At 41.1% G+C, this 18911-nt stretch overlaps 2 protein-coding genes across 2 annotated transcripts; both read left to right on the top strand.

Annotated features, from left to right (window-relative positions):
* Positions 1–7231: 7231 nt before the first annotated feature.
* On the top strand, positions 7232–8603 carry tmem158 (transmembrane protein 158). The gene has a single exon (XM_080501109.1). The coding sequence runs from the start codon at positions 7370–7372 to the stop codon at positions 8066–8068; it is 699 nt and encodes a 232-aa protein (XP_080357235.1). The 5' UTR covers positions 7232–7369; the 3' UTR covers positions 8069–8603.
* Positions 8604–10879: 2276 nt separating this feature from the next.
* Positions 10880–18573, top strand: cdcp1a (CUB domain containing protein 1a; the record flags this gene model as incomplete). The annotated part of the gene is made up of 9 exons (XM_080500535.1): positions 10880–10949; positions 11607–11816; positions 12720–13082; positions 13179–13547; positions 14936–15127; positions 15550–15924; positions 16020–16376; positions 17349–17436; positions 17585–18573. 9 exons carry the CDS (start codon positions 10880–10882, stop codon positions 18024–18026), a joined length of 2466 nt encoding a protein of 821 aa, XP_080356661.1. The 3' UTR covers positions 18027–18573.
* Between the last annotated feature and the right edge of the window lie 338 nt (positions 18574–18911).

The raw sequence follows: 18911 nt of genomic DNA on the forward strand, positions 1-18911 counted from the left end.
GGCCTTATAGAAACAACGGTGGTACAAAGGAGAACAAGAAGTCTGCCGCCGGAACAAGTTCTCCACCAGTCTGTGGGGAGCTCCCTGGCAGCATCTCTGTCGAGAGCGATCTGTCCTGCCCTCATTTCTTTACACTGCTGGATGAGAACAGACAAGCTGTTCTACTAAATACACATTTGTTATGTCTCCCCGTTCACTTCGCCTGATTTTAGCACAGCCACTTAGCAATTAATGCGTGTAATTAGTGCAGGAGTCCTCACATCCTCGAATCCACATCTCTCTGTAGAGTTATACTCGCTCTCATACCAGCTCCAAGTCTGCCCAGGGTGAGAATCTGATTAAGAAATGGGTCCAAAGCAGTTCTAAATCCTCGTCTTGTGTCCTCGGGTTGAAATTATATTGCAATTGCTGTCATTTAAAAGCAAATAATAAAGTTAAGACTGCATCGCATGTTAAGCGGCAAATAACTGCTCGATAGCGAAGCTCATGACTAAATAATTCACAGTGTAAGACTTATTTTGGAATTAGATGCAAGTAAGAGTATTTCTTTGGGTTCAGAAAAGAGTTTTATTTCACTCCAAAAGAGCTAAAACATCCTCCTTAGATTTTTATTTATTTTTTTACACCCATTTGACATGCTCAATGCTGTCATGCCAGATTTTGACTTGTGCTCGTTTATTAAAAGCAACTCGAAACATCAGCAGCAGTCTGGATTTGTATTCACTGTCGAAATTTCCTCTCGCACCAGCTTCCTACTATGAGTTCAATTACCGGGAATCATCTCATATTTAATTTAACTCACCAGTCATGTGGTGTAAAATGATGCTCACATAAGGGCGCTTTAATAAGAATAATCAAGAAATGTAGCACCACGCTGCAGAAGAAGAGCACCACCTAAAACTGAGAAAACAGCCAAAGTCACATTGTTGTGTTGGGGTTTTTTTTTGTTATAATATGTTGTGAATTAGATTCATCCATTTCAAAAGAGGTGGGCAGCATCATTAATAGCCAGCAAGGTGAAACAATGATTTTGCTGCCAGATTGACTCACAATCCATTAGGCTGAGGAAATCTCAATATTATAAGCCTATTCATATATCTGTCCGTATATGACAGAATAGAAGAACATCATAGTTTTTTTTATTATGACTTGCTGTATATGTACCAGTTGGCCAGTTCTTCCTCAAAAAAAGAGATTTTATCTCAGCAGACGGTAAAATATGGGTTAAATGAAAAATAAACAAAGCACATTGTCATTCACGGTTCTTTAGAGGGTTAAAGAAACACAAACAGGTTTTTTGGCTCATTTGTGCCAAACTCTAAAAATGCCAATTACTGTAGATCCCACAATGCAAAGCACCAATTCTTTTGTTCAACCACCTCAGTCAATGAAGCTGTTTTCAAATTACAAAGACTCGATGAATTGTGCCGGCTGACAGAAGGTAGAAGAGCTTAGTTCGGGCAGAAGATGACAGGAAGGTTTAGACGGCCACTGTGACATGATTAAGGAGTTTTTATGTGATTTATGAAGAGTAACTTTAATGAAACTCCACAATATGAATAAAGAAAAGGAACACGGCTGCTTTAAGTGCATCAATCAGTTAATATTCATTGATATCATAAAGTTAAATGCTTCACGGATCATTGAGCAAAACTAAAAGAAGGGAAACATTTGAAAACATAAAGGATACAATGAGAAAATAAACATCTGAAATAACCAAAGAGAATTAAACAGGGTGGACGATACGAACACATCATGACATAATGCTATAACTCTTAGTGAGTCAAAAAAAAAGGTGCCACGTCCATTTAATTGAAGGATAAATGTTTCTTCCCTTCACTATGTCCACTCTTTCTTTTAAATCATTTATTATTGTCTCACTTCAAATCAAAACAACTCGTCATATATATGATCAGTTATAATTACTTGACTATATAGAAGTATTAACGCAAATGTACTTGTTTCATAGAACTAAGATCAGTTGAGCTAATTTACTTGCTTGGAGATCTCAGTTACATGATGAGAACAAGCACACACACTCTCTGGCTCGTTTCAAACAAACAAACAAACAAACATACAAAATATGCTGCATGCCATTTGATCTTTCTGACTTCTTCGAACATTTTGTTTCACTTCTCTTTATGTTATCTTTAACACATCATGGTTTGCTTCCATGACTTTGATTTTGTTTTTGCAGACTTGTATTGTTTCTGACCAACCTTCTGCCCCGGATTGTTTTTGAACACAATCACGTGTTGAATGTTTCTGTCTGTTCGGATCTTCGGCAGTAGCAGCACACATGACAACTGTAATAAAGACGATGTCATCGTTATACGAGCTCGACAAAAATGTGTATTTCCTCAACGCCCCGCCACTTCCCTGCTTCTGTGGAGTTTTGTTGCCGTGGTGATAAGTCCTGGCAGTGATTGGTGGTATGACAAGACTGCTGGAGACAGATAGAGGATTCAACAGGCTCAGATATAAAACAAGAGATAAACCCTCCGACTACAAAGACGCATTTTACCAATCCCCAACTTCTAATTAAGCCAGTCAGACTAACAGAGTGTGATCGAGCGCAGGGCTGATGAAGGCCAGCCAGGAGACGCTGCAGGTCCTTTCTTTTAGTTTCCTGAATAAAAAGCCACATTTGGAGAAAATAAATCTTTCATACACTTTTACCCTAGCCCATTTGCATTTTTTTGTCACCAAAGCAATTTACATTTTTATAGCATAATTAATGAACAAGAAAGTCATTTACATTTCCTTGCTCTGTTCACCAGCACTTCGTCTGGCGCATATCTGATGCGGAGGGGCCAGCATTTGGAAATGTGTGGGAGTGTTTGCAAGCACTAGAGAGATGTCAAAGTGAACAGAAAGAGAAAGAAACAACTACATGATTGTTTTAAAAGAAAAAGGGTTGAGCCGAACGCGCCGCCATGATTAAACTAAGATAAGGGGATGAGGGCATTCAGGTGCAAATTGAGGCCAAAGCATCCTTCACTTACGCTGGCCCTCACATCAAATACACAGAGGCAGGCCTGCAGAGCAAATTACGCCAAAGAGCACAGGAAAAAAAAGAAAAAAAAAACATTATTGCAAGTGGTGTTCATGTTTCCCTGTCTGCCAAGATGAAACAGAATAATTCATCTGGATTTCACTTCTGGTCAATGACCTAGTTCTGTCAATAGCTTATTATCTTTTCTGATGCATTATACATACGTTGTTAGGAAGAGTACAGTATACAGATGAGGAAGCATAATTAATTATTCAGTCACCGCTGTATCACCCTTTAAGAAGCAGTTACCAAAGGCAGGATGCTTTGAACCAATAAGTGATTGACAAACGAGAATGATTTCTCATAACTCTGACCGTCAGGAAGACAGAGAGAAGAACAAAAGAAATAATAAAAACATCTCTGCACCTTGTGAAGTCAACAGTGTCCACGTTTTATTTTGAAACAGGTCAGTCAGGTGTTAATTGGATTCTTTACAGATTTGAAGCTCTTGCAGTGAATTGTATTATCTTGTGTAAGATTTAGAAGAATTCTTGTGTGAAAAGGGCAGAAAAAAAAGAAGAAAAAAACAAATGAGCTTGACTGTGAAGAGCAGCTTTAGTTGGTCCGTCTATTCCCCATCTTATCATCTGTTGATGGGTCCTTGGGCAAGGCGCTGAACCCTGTGTTTCTCCTAATAGTGTGTGAGCACTTTGCATGGCAGTCATCTGCATAACCTGCTTTGTTTTTTCTCAGACAAAAGCCATCTCCGTATATGTGTGAGTGTATGACTGATACACATGTACATGACTGATCGTGTAAAGCATGTTGACGCTGTGGAACCAGTAAACATCTGTAATATTCACAGTATAGATGAACAATGAAAAGAAATATAGCAAATGAAAGTAAACATTGGCTATAAGATGATAAATGTAGTTTGAACAAGGGGAGTCCACTATTGTTTCATCCATCCGCCACAAAGCTTCGTCCAACTTTGGGTCAAAGGGCGAGGAAGCCGATCCCGAGGGCGAAGGCAGGGTACACCCTGGACAGAACACACACACACACACACAAAACACACGCACACGTTTTTGTATGGTCAAACTTTAAAAACTGCGGCTACACAGACCCATAACTACACTGTGCTGCCCAGTAAATTGCATAATTTTTTATATTTTGCCAAGAAAATGTGAATATTTTAATGATAAACAGTCTGTACTGGCATTATAAAGCTGAGTTGGATACACATGTTGGTTTTTGTTTTGTGTTTTTAAACTCAGGCCTCAGCGAGATTCAAGCCAAAGCCTCTTCACGGTGACCGCAGCGCTAAACCCTCCAGGCCAAAAAACTGACCAGGTGTTCCACCGGTACGCCTAATATTTAAACAGTTATTAAAACTCTAGGAAATTGAGAGTCACCACAGCTGTGTCTCTGGCTAAGTGGAATCAGATTTGCTGTTTGTGATCAAAGTGCTGGATCCAAAACACAAAGAGGGGGGGCGGGGCGGGAGAGATGGGGGAGAGAAGGCTGATTGTATCCTCCCTATCAGACTCAGCAGCCAGGTGAGACACACTGTGTACGAAAACCCCTGCTGCTACAGCACCGCGGAGGCACATGTTTATCGACGTGTGTGGCTTCCCCTGAGTGCACAATGAGAGAAACAAGCACCAACATACAGAAAGCTCACAGAGCACAGAGCAGATGAACAAACAAGTCAGGGGATTACGGTGGGTGGGTTTACCTTTGCAACAACAGCAGCCACAAATACGAGATAAAACTGAACACTTTGGAAAACAACTGAAACTGAATTCATTATTTAAACTTCAGTCAAATGTTCTTTTCTCTTTGAGTTCTCCTTTGTCTGTGGGAGAGCACAAAATCAAAGAAATGTCATCTTTCAAGGTGCAATCATTTTTTTGTTTTGATTTTGTTTTAGTGTGGGGGGGGGGGGGGGGGGTTCTCATAATACATGACATGGCAAACACAATCCTCCCAAAATGCGAGTCACAGCAAAATACTAAAACACAGGGTCAGCACCAGCAGCGCCCACCACATTCAGTCACACAAGATGACACACAAACGGGAAATATCACACATATATGAAGAAAGGATGTGTGTCGTAAAGTGAAAAAAATCATAAAACTGACGCCGGATGAGAATTTATGACTATGACGCTGAGTTGGAGGCGCCATCCTTTGTATTTTACCACATGACATTGCTTCATATTACATTCATGAAAATGAATTCACTGCTTAAGTAGTTTTTTTTTTTATCTCTTTCCCTCTCACCACATACTAATGCTACTTTTCCAGCAGACCAGAAATACAAGGAACGGCGCTGCCGACTCTCACACACTGAGAGGGAAAGTTGCAGAATTAGCAAGATCACATACAGGAAACATACAGTGTCACAGTCAAGTCGTTTCGTTTGAACCCGTTTCAAACAGTTTTGGTTGAATAACAGACTCCCTAGTGAATGTCACATTAAAATATATTGTGGTTGGTGTGTTTTTGGAGATCATTTAAAACATGTTGAACGTGGAAGATACCGTATATCCTTAGTCTTCAGATAATATATAATTTTGATTTGCCCTAATCACATCTAAATCACAAAGACTTTTGTCTTTTGATTTATATTTTGATTTAAACAAAAACCTTAACTTGAATAGGATTTTCCATCCTAAAATATTCCCCATTGTATTACAAGGGGTGTTTTTATTTCAAGACAGTTGAAAAAAGCAGACACAATACTGCCTTTTCTTTTCACCGACAGCTCTCCAGGTAACTATAGTAACTAGTCTTGTATAAGGAGGATCTGTTATTACGACTAACTGGCAGATGTTTGAATCGTAGTTTACGTGGGATGGTTTTGGATGACATGAGTCCCTGTTTTGGTGCAAACACTGCTCAGAGGGAGAGTGACACCACTTGATGTTCCATCTGCAGGCTTTGACACTGTGCAGAGGGAAACACTTTCAAATGACTTGACTTCGCTGAACTAATATTTTCTCAAGATTACTGCGACATTTTTCACTACACATGCAAGCTTACAGATTCTGTGGCAGCCTAGAAAGTGTTTAGAGTGACGTGATGATTCATTGTGGGAGAGTTGGCCTTACCTTTTACTTTGTCACCAGGATTAAATAATCCTTTTAAAGCAAAGCATTGAATGATCTACAATCTAGTTCAGTATAGAGGGTTGCCCTGGCCAGGCCTGAGCTTGATTCCATTGATCAAAAGTAAATCTTTCTTGAATTTGGTGCAGATTATTTTATCATGTCAGTTGTTAAAGTGAAACAGCAGTGATTTGTCTGGATATGCTGCACTACTTTGCCCATTAAAAATTATTTGTATTTGTCATCTGACAGGGATCAAAACTTCTAATCTTACTTTCATATCTAAAGTCTAAAGTCAAACGTTTCCAGTGACGTGTGATTGTCTCTCTTTTTCACTGTGAAGGACTGACAACTTGCATGCCCCTGGCTGAAAGGAGGAAACTGTGTTTTTGTGTTTTAAGAATAACTTACAAAATAAGTGTCAATTATGTCCCTCCTATTAGGTATATTTTATCCCACATTATTCATGATGAGTGACTGTAATCCATATTATCTGTCTTTGTTTCGTTGCCAGGTATGAATCTTACATTCCTGCTCTCCTGTGATATGCTTTTGACACAAAAACTGAAAAATATGCCCACAATTTTGAGGATGAATTTCCTTCCCTCTTGGAAATGTAATATAGGTCTTAAAACAACAATAGACAAAAGACCTACAAAAGTCTTTTCCATCTTTTCGTCATCAACTTTCACAACTCAGAGGGGTATTTATTGTGGCACTGCTTTTCTTTTCTCAGCTGACTTTGATGACACAAACCGAGGACACCCTCTCCGCTGTCATTTGCAAGATGAAAATTGGGATAATTGTTGATTCGCTCCTCAGACTCGAGATAAATCTGAGGTTGTTTTTTTCCCCTCAAGGCACTGAGAAAGTTCATTGAGCATGTGCATGTCGGGAGGACGCTCGTTCTGTCCCTGCGCACTGGCGCTCCCAGCCAGCAAGCTCACCACTCCTCTGTGTTTTGGTGCTCGGCGCGCCTCACACCTGAGCAGCCCGGCAGAGGGGAGTGACGCTCCGATCTGTGCGCCACCGCGGAGCTGCTCAGCCCGCTTTCCCCCCTTGGAAGACACCCAGAGGGAGGGGACGGGGGGGGGGGGGACGGGATGCTGTGGACGTTATGAGAATCTTCTTCCAGGGCTGCGTTGTTTTTTTTCCTTTCTCAAATCACCAGCTACTGGCATCACTCAAGCATTTGAGCATCTCTGTCCGTCGTCTGCGCGTCGTGTGAGCACCATGCGAGCTGGAGAGACGCGCCCTGTGCCATGCTGAACAACTCTCCCGCCCTGCTGCTGGCGCTGACCGCGGTGGCCGCACTTCTCCCGCCGTGCCCGGGCTGGAGCGATGAGGACCTGCTCCTGCCGCCCATCAACTCCTCCAACAGGTTCCTGGCGAACCTGGAGGTGGACGTGCGCTTCTCCAAGAGGTCGGTGGAGGAGAGCGAAGCGTCGGCCGACGCGTCCTCGCCGCAGAGCGCGTCCCAGTGCAACGTGAGCGTGGAGCGGCTGCTGCCCACCTCGCTGGTCGCGCGCTGGGACAGCAGCTTCGGCTTCCAGTGCGACGTGCTCATCTACACCACCAACCGCGGCAGGGCTTTCTTCTCCGCGTCCTTCAACAGGGCGATCTCGCCCGTGGTCATCGAGCACCTCGGGGTGACCGGGGGTCAGCAGGAGCTGCGGCTGTGCGTGGGCTGCGGGATGTCCCGGTACCGGAGGTTCGGTCAGGGCAGGTCCCGGGGCCAGCAGGCCGGGGACCAGGTCACGTTCTGCTGCGTGGATTTCAGCCTGGACGAGTTGAAGGGGGACAAAAGTTGGAGGCTGAACAGAAAGCCCATCGAGTCGACACTTGTGGCTTGTTTCATGACTTTGGTCATCATTGTGTGGAGTGTTGCTGCTCTCATATGGCCGGTACCGATCATTGCAGGATTTCTGCCCAACGGGATGGAGCAGAGGAGACCGAGATAACTGAAATAATCAACCTAATAATTATAGCCTGTGCTGCCTATACTATAATTGTAGCCATTCAACTGTTCTCATGAATGATTGTGGAGGTTTGGGGAAACTTTTGGACTTTTTGATGAAATGACTTAGTTTTGGATGTTCTTTGACCCCTATACCTCCTCTTCTTTAGGACAACCAAGGTAAAGTATGATAGGATTATTATTATTATTATTATCATTATACTAGCCAATAGTAATCTATATTCTGGGACCAACACCAATGTGTTTTGTATACCCTTGTAGGCCTTCCTATTAGTAAGCGTAGACTGTGCAAACCTTTCTCTTTAAACAGTGTTTGTATAGTTTTTAATATTTCTAGAAAGTCTCTTGCCTTATCTCACGTGTAGGACTTTTGCACTGACAGCTGAACTTTACAGTGTGCCATCACATATATAACATATAGTCATGCCCATGCACATGTAATAGTTTTTTTTCCTCCAATTATTTCCGAACAATAGATGTTGTTTTTGACTGACATTGAGCGAATTTCAATACTTATATTGTTAGATTTCTATTGTCAAGCTCAATAGGTGTGTTGATTTGTAATCATGTTTTGACGGTTTAAATGAAAATAAAACTGACTAGACTGTAGCCTATCAGAGTCTTTCTGACCTGTTCTGTGGAGTCTAAATATGTTCACCTTAGACTTACTGAAGACTGAAGGTCACATGTAATGAGTTGCAGGGACACCTTTCTGTTTATGTGTATTCATCAAACAAAGTAAGACGTTATCTAATTACATTAAAATCATTTACAACATAGTCCCAACTAATTTTTGAGGGAAACCCCAGTAACTTGTGGTCGGTAAATTTGACTGATGTAGAAGAGCCTCAATTCAGCTTGTTTAATTGGATTGGATGGATGGATGGATGGATGGATGGATGGATCGATGGATGGACATACACAGAAAACAGACATTGGTCTGGATTGTCCTGAATACATCAGTAGTTCAACTGACATAACTTTATTCAAGCTCACTGTGTTGTAAGATTTGTAAAATCAGTATTAGTAAACACAAATATAACCTGAGGTCTATCCACAGAAAGAAGTTGCACACTAACTTGTTTCCTTAACTGAAAAAGCTAAAGAAAAGTTTACAACATAGGCTCCATCCTATTTCTTATTTCTTTTGCAATAGTGTTAGCAATGCAGCATGTAGAGGAAGGAGGGACTTCTTCAGCTTGTTTTGTACCCGGAGCTGACTGACCACTTTGTGAAAACCCTTAAACAAAACTAAGCTTTGCTTTTAAATGTAACTATGGTCAAAAAGCATGTTAAAGAATGTCAATTTGCAGTTGCAACAGTATATAAAATCATTTTACTCACCATCCTGGTGAATGGCCGAACTTGTGTTAGGTAAAGACTTTTATGTCAATTGCTTTGCTTCTTTTTAAACCAAATAGGACATTATGATGTGGAGGTAAATGAAAATCTATCAAAAATCTATCACAGACAGAAAGAAGCGCATAATCCCCTCAAAACTATTGGTTGAAAAATACACGGTTTGAATCATGGAGATACCTTTTATGTATTTTGCACAAACTGAAGTTTCATAAAGCATCAGCTTCAGACTGCATGTTCTGGCTCAGCTGTTTAAAGTTTGTGATTATCGATAACAAAATGTGATTCTGTGAAAAATCAGCACCGACTGACCATGATGACTTGTTTCAATTTTGATTTGTACTGTATCCAACAACTGCCTTGCAAACCTTTAGGTTTAAATCTTAAATTTGTACTCTTGCAACAAAAATAGAAATTCTCTTACAAAAGGTATTTTGTAAGGAATAAAGGAATCAATACATTTGTAAATTTCTAACTATAGTTACTTCTAATAACCCAATCAACATTTCAAGACTGCCCAGAAGTGTTTCAAAAACGTACAGAATTTTTTTGAAGCTTTATTTCAATACCACTCACTTTGGTACAGCCACAGGTCCAAAAATGGCATTTTTCCTTTAATGAACTGAAATAATGTAGGTAACACTGGTACCAGAACACAATGAAAAAGTTTATTTCAAACTGTGAATCGTCCCTGTAATTTCCACTTATTATATAAAACTGAATATATATATAAGTTGTATTGTTTATTCTCAACTGATAAGCAATGAAACACATCAAAAAGTATCTTGAAATATTTATATTGTGTCATAAAATCAAATAGTTTTCAAATTCTGTAATCGGGTAATCAGTTAAAATTTCAAAAAACATTTACATTTTTAGTTTATATGTTGTCTACATGTATGGTGTAAATAATTAAATATTTTTCAATTATATTTACACTCATGATTAAGTATATACCACTTTTTAGAAGTGTTTCCACAAATATATTTAATGACGGCAATCAGAAGTTGTTGTTTCTTTTTGTTTGTTTTTTAACGAATCGTCTGATTTAACAAACAATTACCAATTTCTTTAAAACTAAATGGATACATACGTTCATATGAACTTTCCGTGAAATATGTGGAGCTCCTTTTTCAAACTGACCGGTCGGGGCCTTGCAGTGTCCGTGCGTAAAAGGCGCACGGACGCGCACTGTCCCTACTAAAATGGTTGTCCTGGCCACGCCTTTCTTTCTTTTTTTACCTGTGCTGAACGCGCCCTGTTGACACACTTTCGGAAGTGGACGAGTTGCGACTCAACACCTACAAGCCGATCTTCACGTAGGAGAGGAGAAAAATGTGGCGCACAGAGGTCCCAGTTCCTCAGACGGAAGACGTGCAATATTTGCTCTGATTCGTCCCAGGATTGAAGTTTGTAACCAACAATACAAGACAGCATGTTCTCGCCGACAGGCAAAGTCTCCCTGCAGATTTTTCTTCTCACGCTCGGCTTGTCCACGGTTTCAGGTGAGTTCAATTATTAACCAGCGCTGGAGATTCACCGAGAAATCTTGTAAGAAACGGTGGAACTCCAATTCTATACTGTCATTCAGATTAAAGAGAAACTATTCTATCAATTCGATGTATTTTTCAAAACTATTTCCTGCTTGTGCGTGAATGTGCCTGTGAAGCAAGATCAGTGTGGGACAGTGTTGAGTTTTGTTTTTTTTGCCTTGTGGGTGTTTTTGTGCAGCTAGTTCAAGAAAACCCTGCCAGGTAGTGTGATGTGTCATGTGGCAGATGATGGCAGGTTGTGTCTGTTTTCTTCACTTATTTATAGACAGAGAAATATGGCAGTGTAAACCAGGTTACCGAGGATAACAATCGAGTGAGTGAACCAGAACATTAAGGTGCTGTTGTGCGGGAACATGTCTCCCTGTTTGTTCAGAGGAAGCCTGCTTAGTCAGAGAAGTAAAGCCTAGCTGTTAAACTCATCTCTCAACACAGTTAGTCACAATAAGTTTTGGTTTTTTTTTTTTCAGCTGTTAATACAACCACAAGATGTCTGAGGTCTATGTATTCTGCTCAGTCTCATCCAAATGATGATTTGATAATGACTGAGCATGTTTATCCTTTGTCTTAATGCCCTTTTCTGACCGTGACTATGCTTTTTTTCTTTCCCAGGAGTGTCTGAGTTCACCATTTCCCCTGACCGTGACACCGTGCTCAACATTAGCAATAGTCAAGGCAAAGGATGCCAGGTGTGCACAGGATCAGGACGCTCACGGAGATGTAGCGTGTCCCTGTCATTAAAAGGCAACACTCCAGCCTCACTGACGTTTGACTGCACAAGGCCTCAAGATGTATTTACCGTGGAAGTTGTGCAAAATATCGGTAAGAGTTTGTATTTTGAGAGGCGAATTTATTATTTGAACCTTTTTTTTTGTGCTCAAGGTCCACAACCAAGGGTCTGTATATAGTTCCACAGTTCAGATTACGGATGAGAAGTGATCCTGCCCTATTTGTTTTCCCCCTAAAACATAGAAACGGCATTCATGACAAGAAGTGTCTGACATCCAGTCACTTGTCAAAACATACTTTTGCCTTTTATCTGTGCAGTCAAAAATAGTTCCTCATACCTTTTTCTTTGTTTGACTTTGACCCATGGAGAATGGTAGCTTTTTTTTTTTAATGTGGGATGGTAATTTCAATATAATGGTAGAAACTCTAGCAAGTTGTGTCCTTAAATATCATTGGAGGAGAAATAGGGCAGGTTCTCAAGTTATACTACATTTTTCTAAAGGGTTCACATAAAATATTTCAGCTGTTGAAAACTACATCTTCAACACAGTTTTGGAAAAAAAAACATATCTCTTCATAAAGAGTATGTCATATTAAAAAATATGTATATGTGTTTTGCTATGCATCTTAATTTCTTGTAATATTCTTCACTCTTCTTACCTTTGACTTCACTGAACAAGTTTCTCAATGTCCATGTCGAGCTTTTTATTTTCCATGCAATGTCTTTCTGCAATGTAAGGATTGTTGGCTCTGTTGTACAACATAATACAATTGGGTAAAAAAAATGTAAAAAAATTCCACAAGCATAAACTATATACACTCGCAAAAAACGAAGTAGTGGTATTAGATGGATCGTTTCCACTACTTTTCAGCTGATTCCTAATTTCTCACTGTCTCTTTAAGGGACAGACAAAGTGCTCTGTGTTGATGATATTCTTTAGAATGTCCATGTTGCTGTTATTAACATGAAATTGTCCTCGCCACTCTTCTTCCTAGAGTGCACTGTGAAGTCCTGCAGTGACCACATCGTCCCGGCGGACTCCGGCTCCCTCCCTCTGTTGGACTTTCCCCGCAGATTTATCTGGAATCTGAAGGCTTCAGCACCAAAAGCATTTAAGATAGACTTTAGCAAGGCGGGGCTGCGGCAGATTAATCCATCCGAGAGATGTCCAGACAGCCACATGTACACGCTCCAGGTCTTTCAGACTACGGGGAAGGTGGCTGTGGGGAAATACTGCAGAATGGGCCCCATCACTAGTGCTCAGATACTGAATCAGGGGAGGTTTATTCTGGAAATCCCAGCAAGACAGAAGCTGCAAAGTAGCCAGTTTGACGTGTCTGTAGGAGAAGAAATCAAATGTAAGTTAGTTTCTTTTCTTTTTTCTTTCCCCACTTGAACAGCTTCTCTCTTGTGTCTGTCTGACTCATAGTCTCATTTACTTTTCTCTCTCCCAGCTCTGGCCAGAGTTTCTCTCACATTACCAAAAGGGACCTCGTCCTCGGAGCTGCTCTCGCCAAACTATCCGGACACCTTTCCTGACGACGACGTGATGGAGTGGTACTTTCAGGTGCCACAGAATCACAAGACGTCTGTTCGCTTCCTGAATCTCATACAGCCTCAGTGTTTGAAGAAGGAAACGGCTGTAGAGTACCACAGCAAAGGGAGGGGGGCGCTGGTTCTGGGCTTGGCGGATGTCCAGCCGTCACAGAATCAGGGGGACTTTTCTCTGACGCTGAGGAACTGTGAGATGGACCGAAGACGCGCCGGTTCCCCTGGACTGTCTCTCAACATCAAGGTGTCTGCATCAAGCACAAGTTCGACAGGTTTGTACATTGTTGGGTTCGGCTGCATCACAGCGTTTGTCATAATAATGGCCTTCTGACTGGTTATTCTTTTAAACATTTGTCAGACATTCATGGGACTTTTTTCTAATATTAACCTAGATGGAAAAAATTTTTATATGTATATTTCTTTTAACTCCCTGAAAGTATTCAAGCTGCAAAATTGGAATATTATTTAAAATGTTTTTTTCCCATTATTATCTTCACTTATACATCATAAAAATGATCAATATTTTTTCTCAAAATATTAGATTATTGGATGTTTTAACACAAATGTATATCACAAATGGATTTTATAACTCTTAACTGTATTTGAGTATTGTATTAAATGACGAAAGCACTTCGCGTGTGATGTGAAGGATGCTGTGAGATTACCACACACTCTCATCCCAGACTTCTCCAATTTAGAAACTGTTTTTGCATTTTTATGTCTGTTTTTCTTCAACTTTATTGATTTGACTGTTTTAATTCTATCTTCATTTGTTTTGGTTTTTCAGACTTAATGGGTGGCAACTTATTCCTGCCAACAAGCTCTAAACTCCCAGTGATTTTCACTCAGACACACATAATTACAAGTCATTAACTCAATTTGAGGCTTTTGTTGGGGTTTTTTTTTTACAAGCTTTACCTCAACTTTGTTCCCTTGTGGAAAAGATATCTAAATTCATATGAAAAGAAAGTGAAAGTTGGACTTTAAGTCATCATAGCATTAGTAAGTCAAAACAGGCTCAACCAACCACCTTAGCGACATAAACAGTTGTGCTTGTGTTTCACAACAGTCTTGTTTATTTAAGTCCCATATTTTAAAAAAAACAAACAAAGTCGCTGTGTTTCAAAAGTATATTTATTCCTGAAAAATATTTATAAGTCAGTAAAACCAATTCTTTATACAAAAAGAAAATACAAATACGCATCACAATCCATTATAATAAGAAAATTTGAGAATTTCAGACTGTGAACACGTCAAATATTTCCTGTCTGATGGGCTTGTTTAAAAAAACATTGATAAAGAGTGACGTCACTTTTACATGCTGTGACAGGTATATTTCTGAAGCAGGTTTTTTTTTTTTTTTCCCCAAATTCTGATCACAAGCATGAGGTTTCACAAGTCGGGAGTACAGTGAAAGAGTCCCAGACTTTTGCCGTTATGAGTAATCGTGAGGAGGAGTGTGGGCTGTAGCCGGTAAACGAGCCCTGGGGTGACGGGGAGCTCTGAGATTTCCTCACCTCTTGACTCATGGCAGCAGCACATCATCAGTCACGTATACATCAGTCAGGTGGCAAAGCACACGGTTGAAATCGCAAGTGTGTTTGAAACCATGGGACGAAAAAACCGAGGAAACTGATTTCTTGTGTTCTCTCCCTTCCAGTGAAGTGCAAAGTGGCTACCAGCAACCTGGAAGGTCTTTCCCTCCACATCGATAAAGTGAGACCGGCCTCAGACTGTGAGATAAAAATAAACTCCGTTTTGAAGGAGAAGATCACAGTTACCTCAACCAGCGAGCTGACCTTCCAAGACTGCCTCCCCGATGACGTGAACGTGACGGCCACGGGAATCATTGGTAAATCCAGACGGGAGGCGTTAAGTTTGGAGGAGCAGTTTTTAATCTCTCGTATCCGTTTTAACACTTCACATCGTACAACACACTGACACGGACAGCACCGTCCAAAAGTCTCAAGTAACTGGATGGTCTCAAACAAACATTTATACAGTTGATCGTTGCATAGCTCGATGCAAATTGAATGAGAGGAGAACAGACTTCATGAAGTTGATCAGAGGTCACTGGGTGCACGCCATCACCTCCAAAACTCTCAATTACTCTGTATGAGTCAAGTGTGAATGTCAATCGGTGGTGTCTTACAATGCTCATAAAACCTGCCCACTAAACTATTCTTTTACTCCCAGTACAATTAAATGTTTTTACTTTAGCTCCTAAAAAAGAAAAAAAAGAAATAAATGTCCTCTTGTCTATTTTGTTATCAGGGTGTAGTGACCTAAAAGACTGCCCCAAGACTCCGGTCCCTCTGTTGGTGCCCCTGCTGCCCTCCTGCCTCCCCACCCCTCTGAGTAGCGTGACCTGGACCCTCCGTCCTGCTCATCACGGCACCGTTCGGCTCACCTGTCCCTCCGGACCCCTCAAACAGTCGCTGCCCGGACAAGTATGCAATGACAGCATCCTCTTCAAAGTGGCCGAGGAAGGCGGAGGCACCATCGGACATTTTTGCCCCCGGGGGGTCGTACAGAAAATCCAAATCCACACCAATGTGACCGTGACGTGGTCGTCCAACATGCGGGGCAGAATACAGAGAACGTATTTCAAATATGTGCTGAATGCCAGTTTTGAAAAGGAAATACCAGGTAACGCACAGCTCCACCTCTGGCAACCAAATGAGAAGATAAATGCATTATGTTTCTCATGATAATAACCATTGTCGTGGTGTGCTTCTCTTCAGAAAGGTACATATTCACCGTATCCCCGGTGAAAGACACCCCGGTGCTTTTAGCTACTCCTGGTTGGCCGGTAGGAATGGAGTTTTACTCCACCGTCTCCTGGATCGTCTCCGTTCCCCCGAAGATGGCGGCTCGTCTCGTGTTCGCCAACGTCAGCCAGCCCAAGTGCAGCAACCGCCACACCAACATCAAGGTGCAGAGAGTCGGCAGTCCCGAGGAGGATTACAGCCGCAGGGAGGACGAAGAGGCCGAGCCGGAGATCACCGTCCCCGAGAGCTTCTACCTCAACATGTCCAACTGTATGCCTGAGCGAGGCGACTTCAGCGTGCTCACCAAGATCACCCTACAGAAGGCCCCGAGTAAGCAAATTTACACTTTCTGCCATTTTGTGCTGGTTTATTTACATAATTCTTGTGAAATAATAGATGTAATGGGATTAAAATTGAACTAGGGACTTTCACGGTTTTTTCACTGTTGTGTCCCATTTCGATTCAAATTGCTACCAAACCTATGTTCTGATACCTTCCCTTCCGAAAAAACATATCTAACAGGTGTACTTTAGGTTTGATTTAAACATTTGCTTTTAAGATTGGTGCACAAAAACATTTATTAAGGCTATGAATAGAAATATTAAACATATTCAAAAACCTTCTGCCATCAGATACTTTCATGCAGTTTAGCTCTCATACGTCACCAGATTCCCTTCATAAATTTGGTTATTAAAAATAAATCTATATTTTTGTACTAAGGCTGGACTTGTATTTCAAATCACACCAGCAAATGAATACTGCGAGTTAAAGCAAGAAAGCCTCACTTTACCAACACACTGCACAAAGAGAGCATGCAAACACAAAGGTATGGACTGCTTTATTGTCCACCACAACTTTGCCTTCTTCATTCTTCATATTTTTATTACATCAAGCTTGAGGGTTATTTTATGGTAATACTACTTCAGCCTGGTTTGTTTTTCCAGCACCGGCAACATGAAAATGTTGAATTTGAGTCTCTTTTCACATCATCGCATATCAAAATGGCTCCTCAGCGATATCGGTGCTCCTCGGTCTTTGTTCTCTTGGGCAGCGTTGTTGTTTATGTGTGTATTTCACATGTGTCTCTACTCCCAACAGCTGATTCAAATGAATGCCTTATAACTAGGCCCATGAAGCTCGCTGACAATATACTAATTAGAATTATTATTTTTTTTTGTATCAACAACCTGAAACATGCAACTTCAAGCCTTCGTAATATCAGTTATTCATTAAAAGATCTGTTCATTCAAGTGTTTCACACAGACGTATTACAGTGGTATTTATTTTCTTTTTCTTCTTCAGACCGTCTCCTGCCCATCATCCTGAGCGTGGTGGCGGCCCTGCTCGCTATATTTATCATCGTGTTGGTGGTGGTCTGTGTGGTGGTGAGGTGAGTTTTTTTTTTTTTTTATTCAATCCTTCATTCATTCTTTTTTGGGTAGTTTCTTTTTAAATTCCTCCATGAACTTCACGTCTGCCTCAGATGACAAATGTTCGACTTGACCTTTTTTAAACTTTCATGTTCCCCCCACAAACAGGAAGAAGAAGAAAAAGCTTGAGCACCAGGTGGACGTCTACAATCCAAACGGCACCAGCTTCCTCCCGGGACCAAACGGACACCCCAGGTCGGATGATGAAAGCGAGTATCACGTGTACGCCTCCATTGAAGAGTCCCTGGTCTACACACACCTGCTGAAGAAGGGTGCGGAGATTGGCGTCTACGGAGACTTTGACACATACCGGCCCTTCCCGGGACACTCGGACTCGCAGAAGCCACTGGTGTCTAAAAATGATGACACGGAGGTGGACGATCAGCGGCCGATGAGACAGACGTCTCAACCGGGCCCTCCTCTTCCCAACAGGCCTCCGAGCCACGGGCAAACTCTCGTCGACAATGAGATTTACCGACAACGGGAGCCAACCGGAGAGGGAGATTCTTCAAATCTCGGGGCGCGGATGGAGCCAGAGGGAGGAAACTGAGCAGAAGATTGGATTCAGCTTTCTGATATTCATTTGACCTACTTGAACTTTGGGATATTCATTCCCGGGCGTCTGTGCGATTGCCTGCGGTTGAGCCTAGCCAGAGGCCTTTTTTTTTTTTTCTCTCTCTCTCTCTCTCTTTCTCGAGTGGAGCTTTTTCACCAAAAGTGAGACAAAAAACAAACTCGGAACCCTTTTCAAACCCATATTTAGCTGTGACCATGTCTTCTGTAAAAAAAAAAAAAAAAAAAAAGAAGGCACTTTTCTTTAGAAAGCGGTGCTTCATTCATGTTCATATCAGTTGTAGCATCGAGAAAGATATTTTTAGGTAAAGACCACTTTCATTTGACATGTCTTTATTTGTACTTTTAGACGTATTTATGAGAAAGTAGATGGGGAACTGCTTTGTGTTATTTACAGGGCGAGTTTCTCATGTTTGGTGTTCCATCGGCGATAAAGGGGAAACGCAGCTTTTACTGCTGCATTTCGATTGCATCAATTAACCAGTGTGTAGTTTGGTGTGGTGCAAATAAAGTCTTCCTGGTTTTATCAGTACACCATAGAGGTGCCTTACAGAGGTTTGTGAGTCCTGTTCAAGGTGTTGGTTGTATGTCTTGAATAGGTTTTGTTTTTTGTTTTTTTTTAGAAAAGTGGAGAATATTTCAGTTTGGACTTTATAGGATATAATACTGATGTGCTAATGTAAAAAAAAAAAAAAAATCTTATTCTCACGTTCATGCATATTTTGTCTTTTTTTTTTGTCTGCTGCAATCAATGAGAATCACTGCTCAGTGACTTGATTTTTCTCTGCGATGGTAAGAGCTGATTGACTGCCTCTTCTGAATGACAATGAAATGCTTGGACAGACGAAGCTGCATTCTGTGA

The sequence above is a fragment of the Blennius ocellaris genome (genome assembly GCF_963422515.1).
Source record: "Blennius ocellaris genome assembly, chromosome: 8".
NCBI lineage: Eukaryota > Metazoa > Chordata > Actinopteri > Blenniiformes > Blenniidae > Blennius > Blennius ocellaris.

Excerpts from the sequence above, each read along its gene's own strand:
- tmem158 (XM_080501109.1), top strand. The coding sequence starts at position 7,370 with ATGCTGAACAACTCTCCCGCCCTGCTGCTGGCGCTGACCGCGGTGGCC.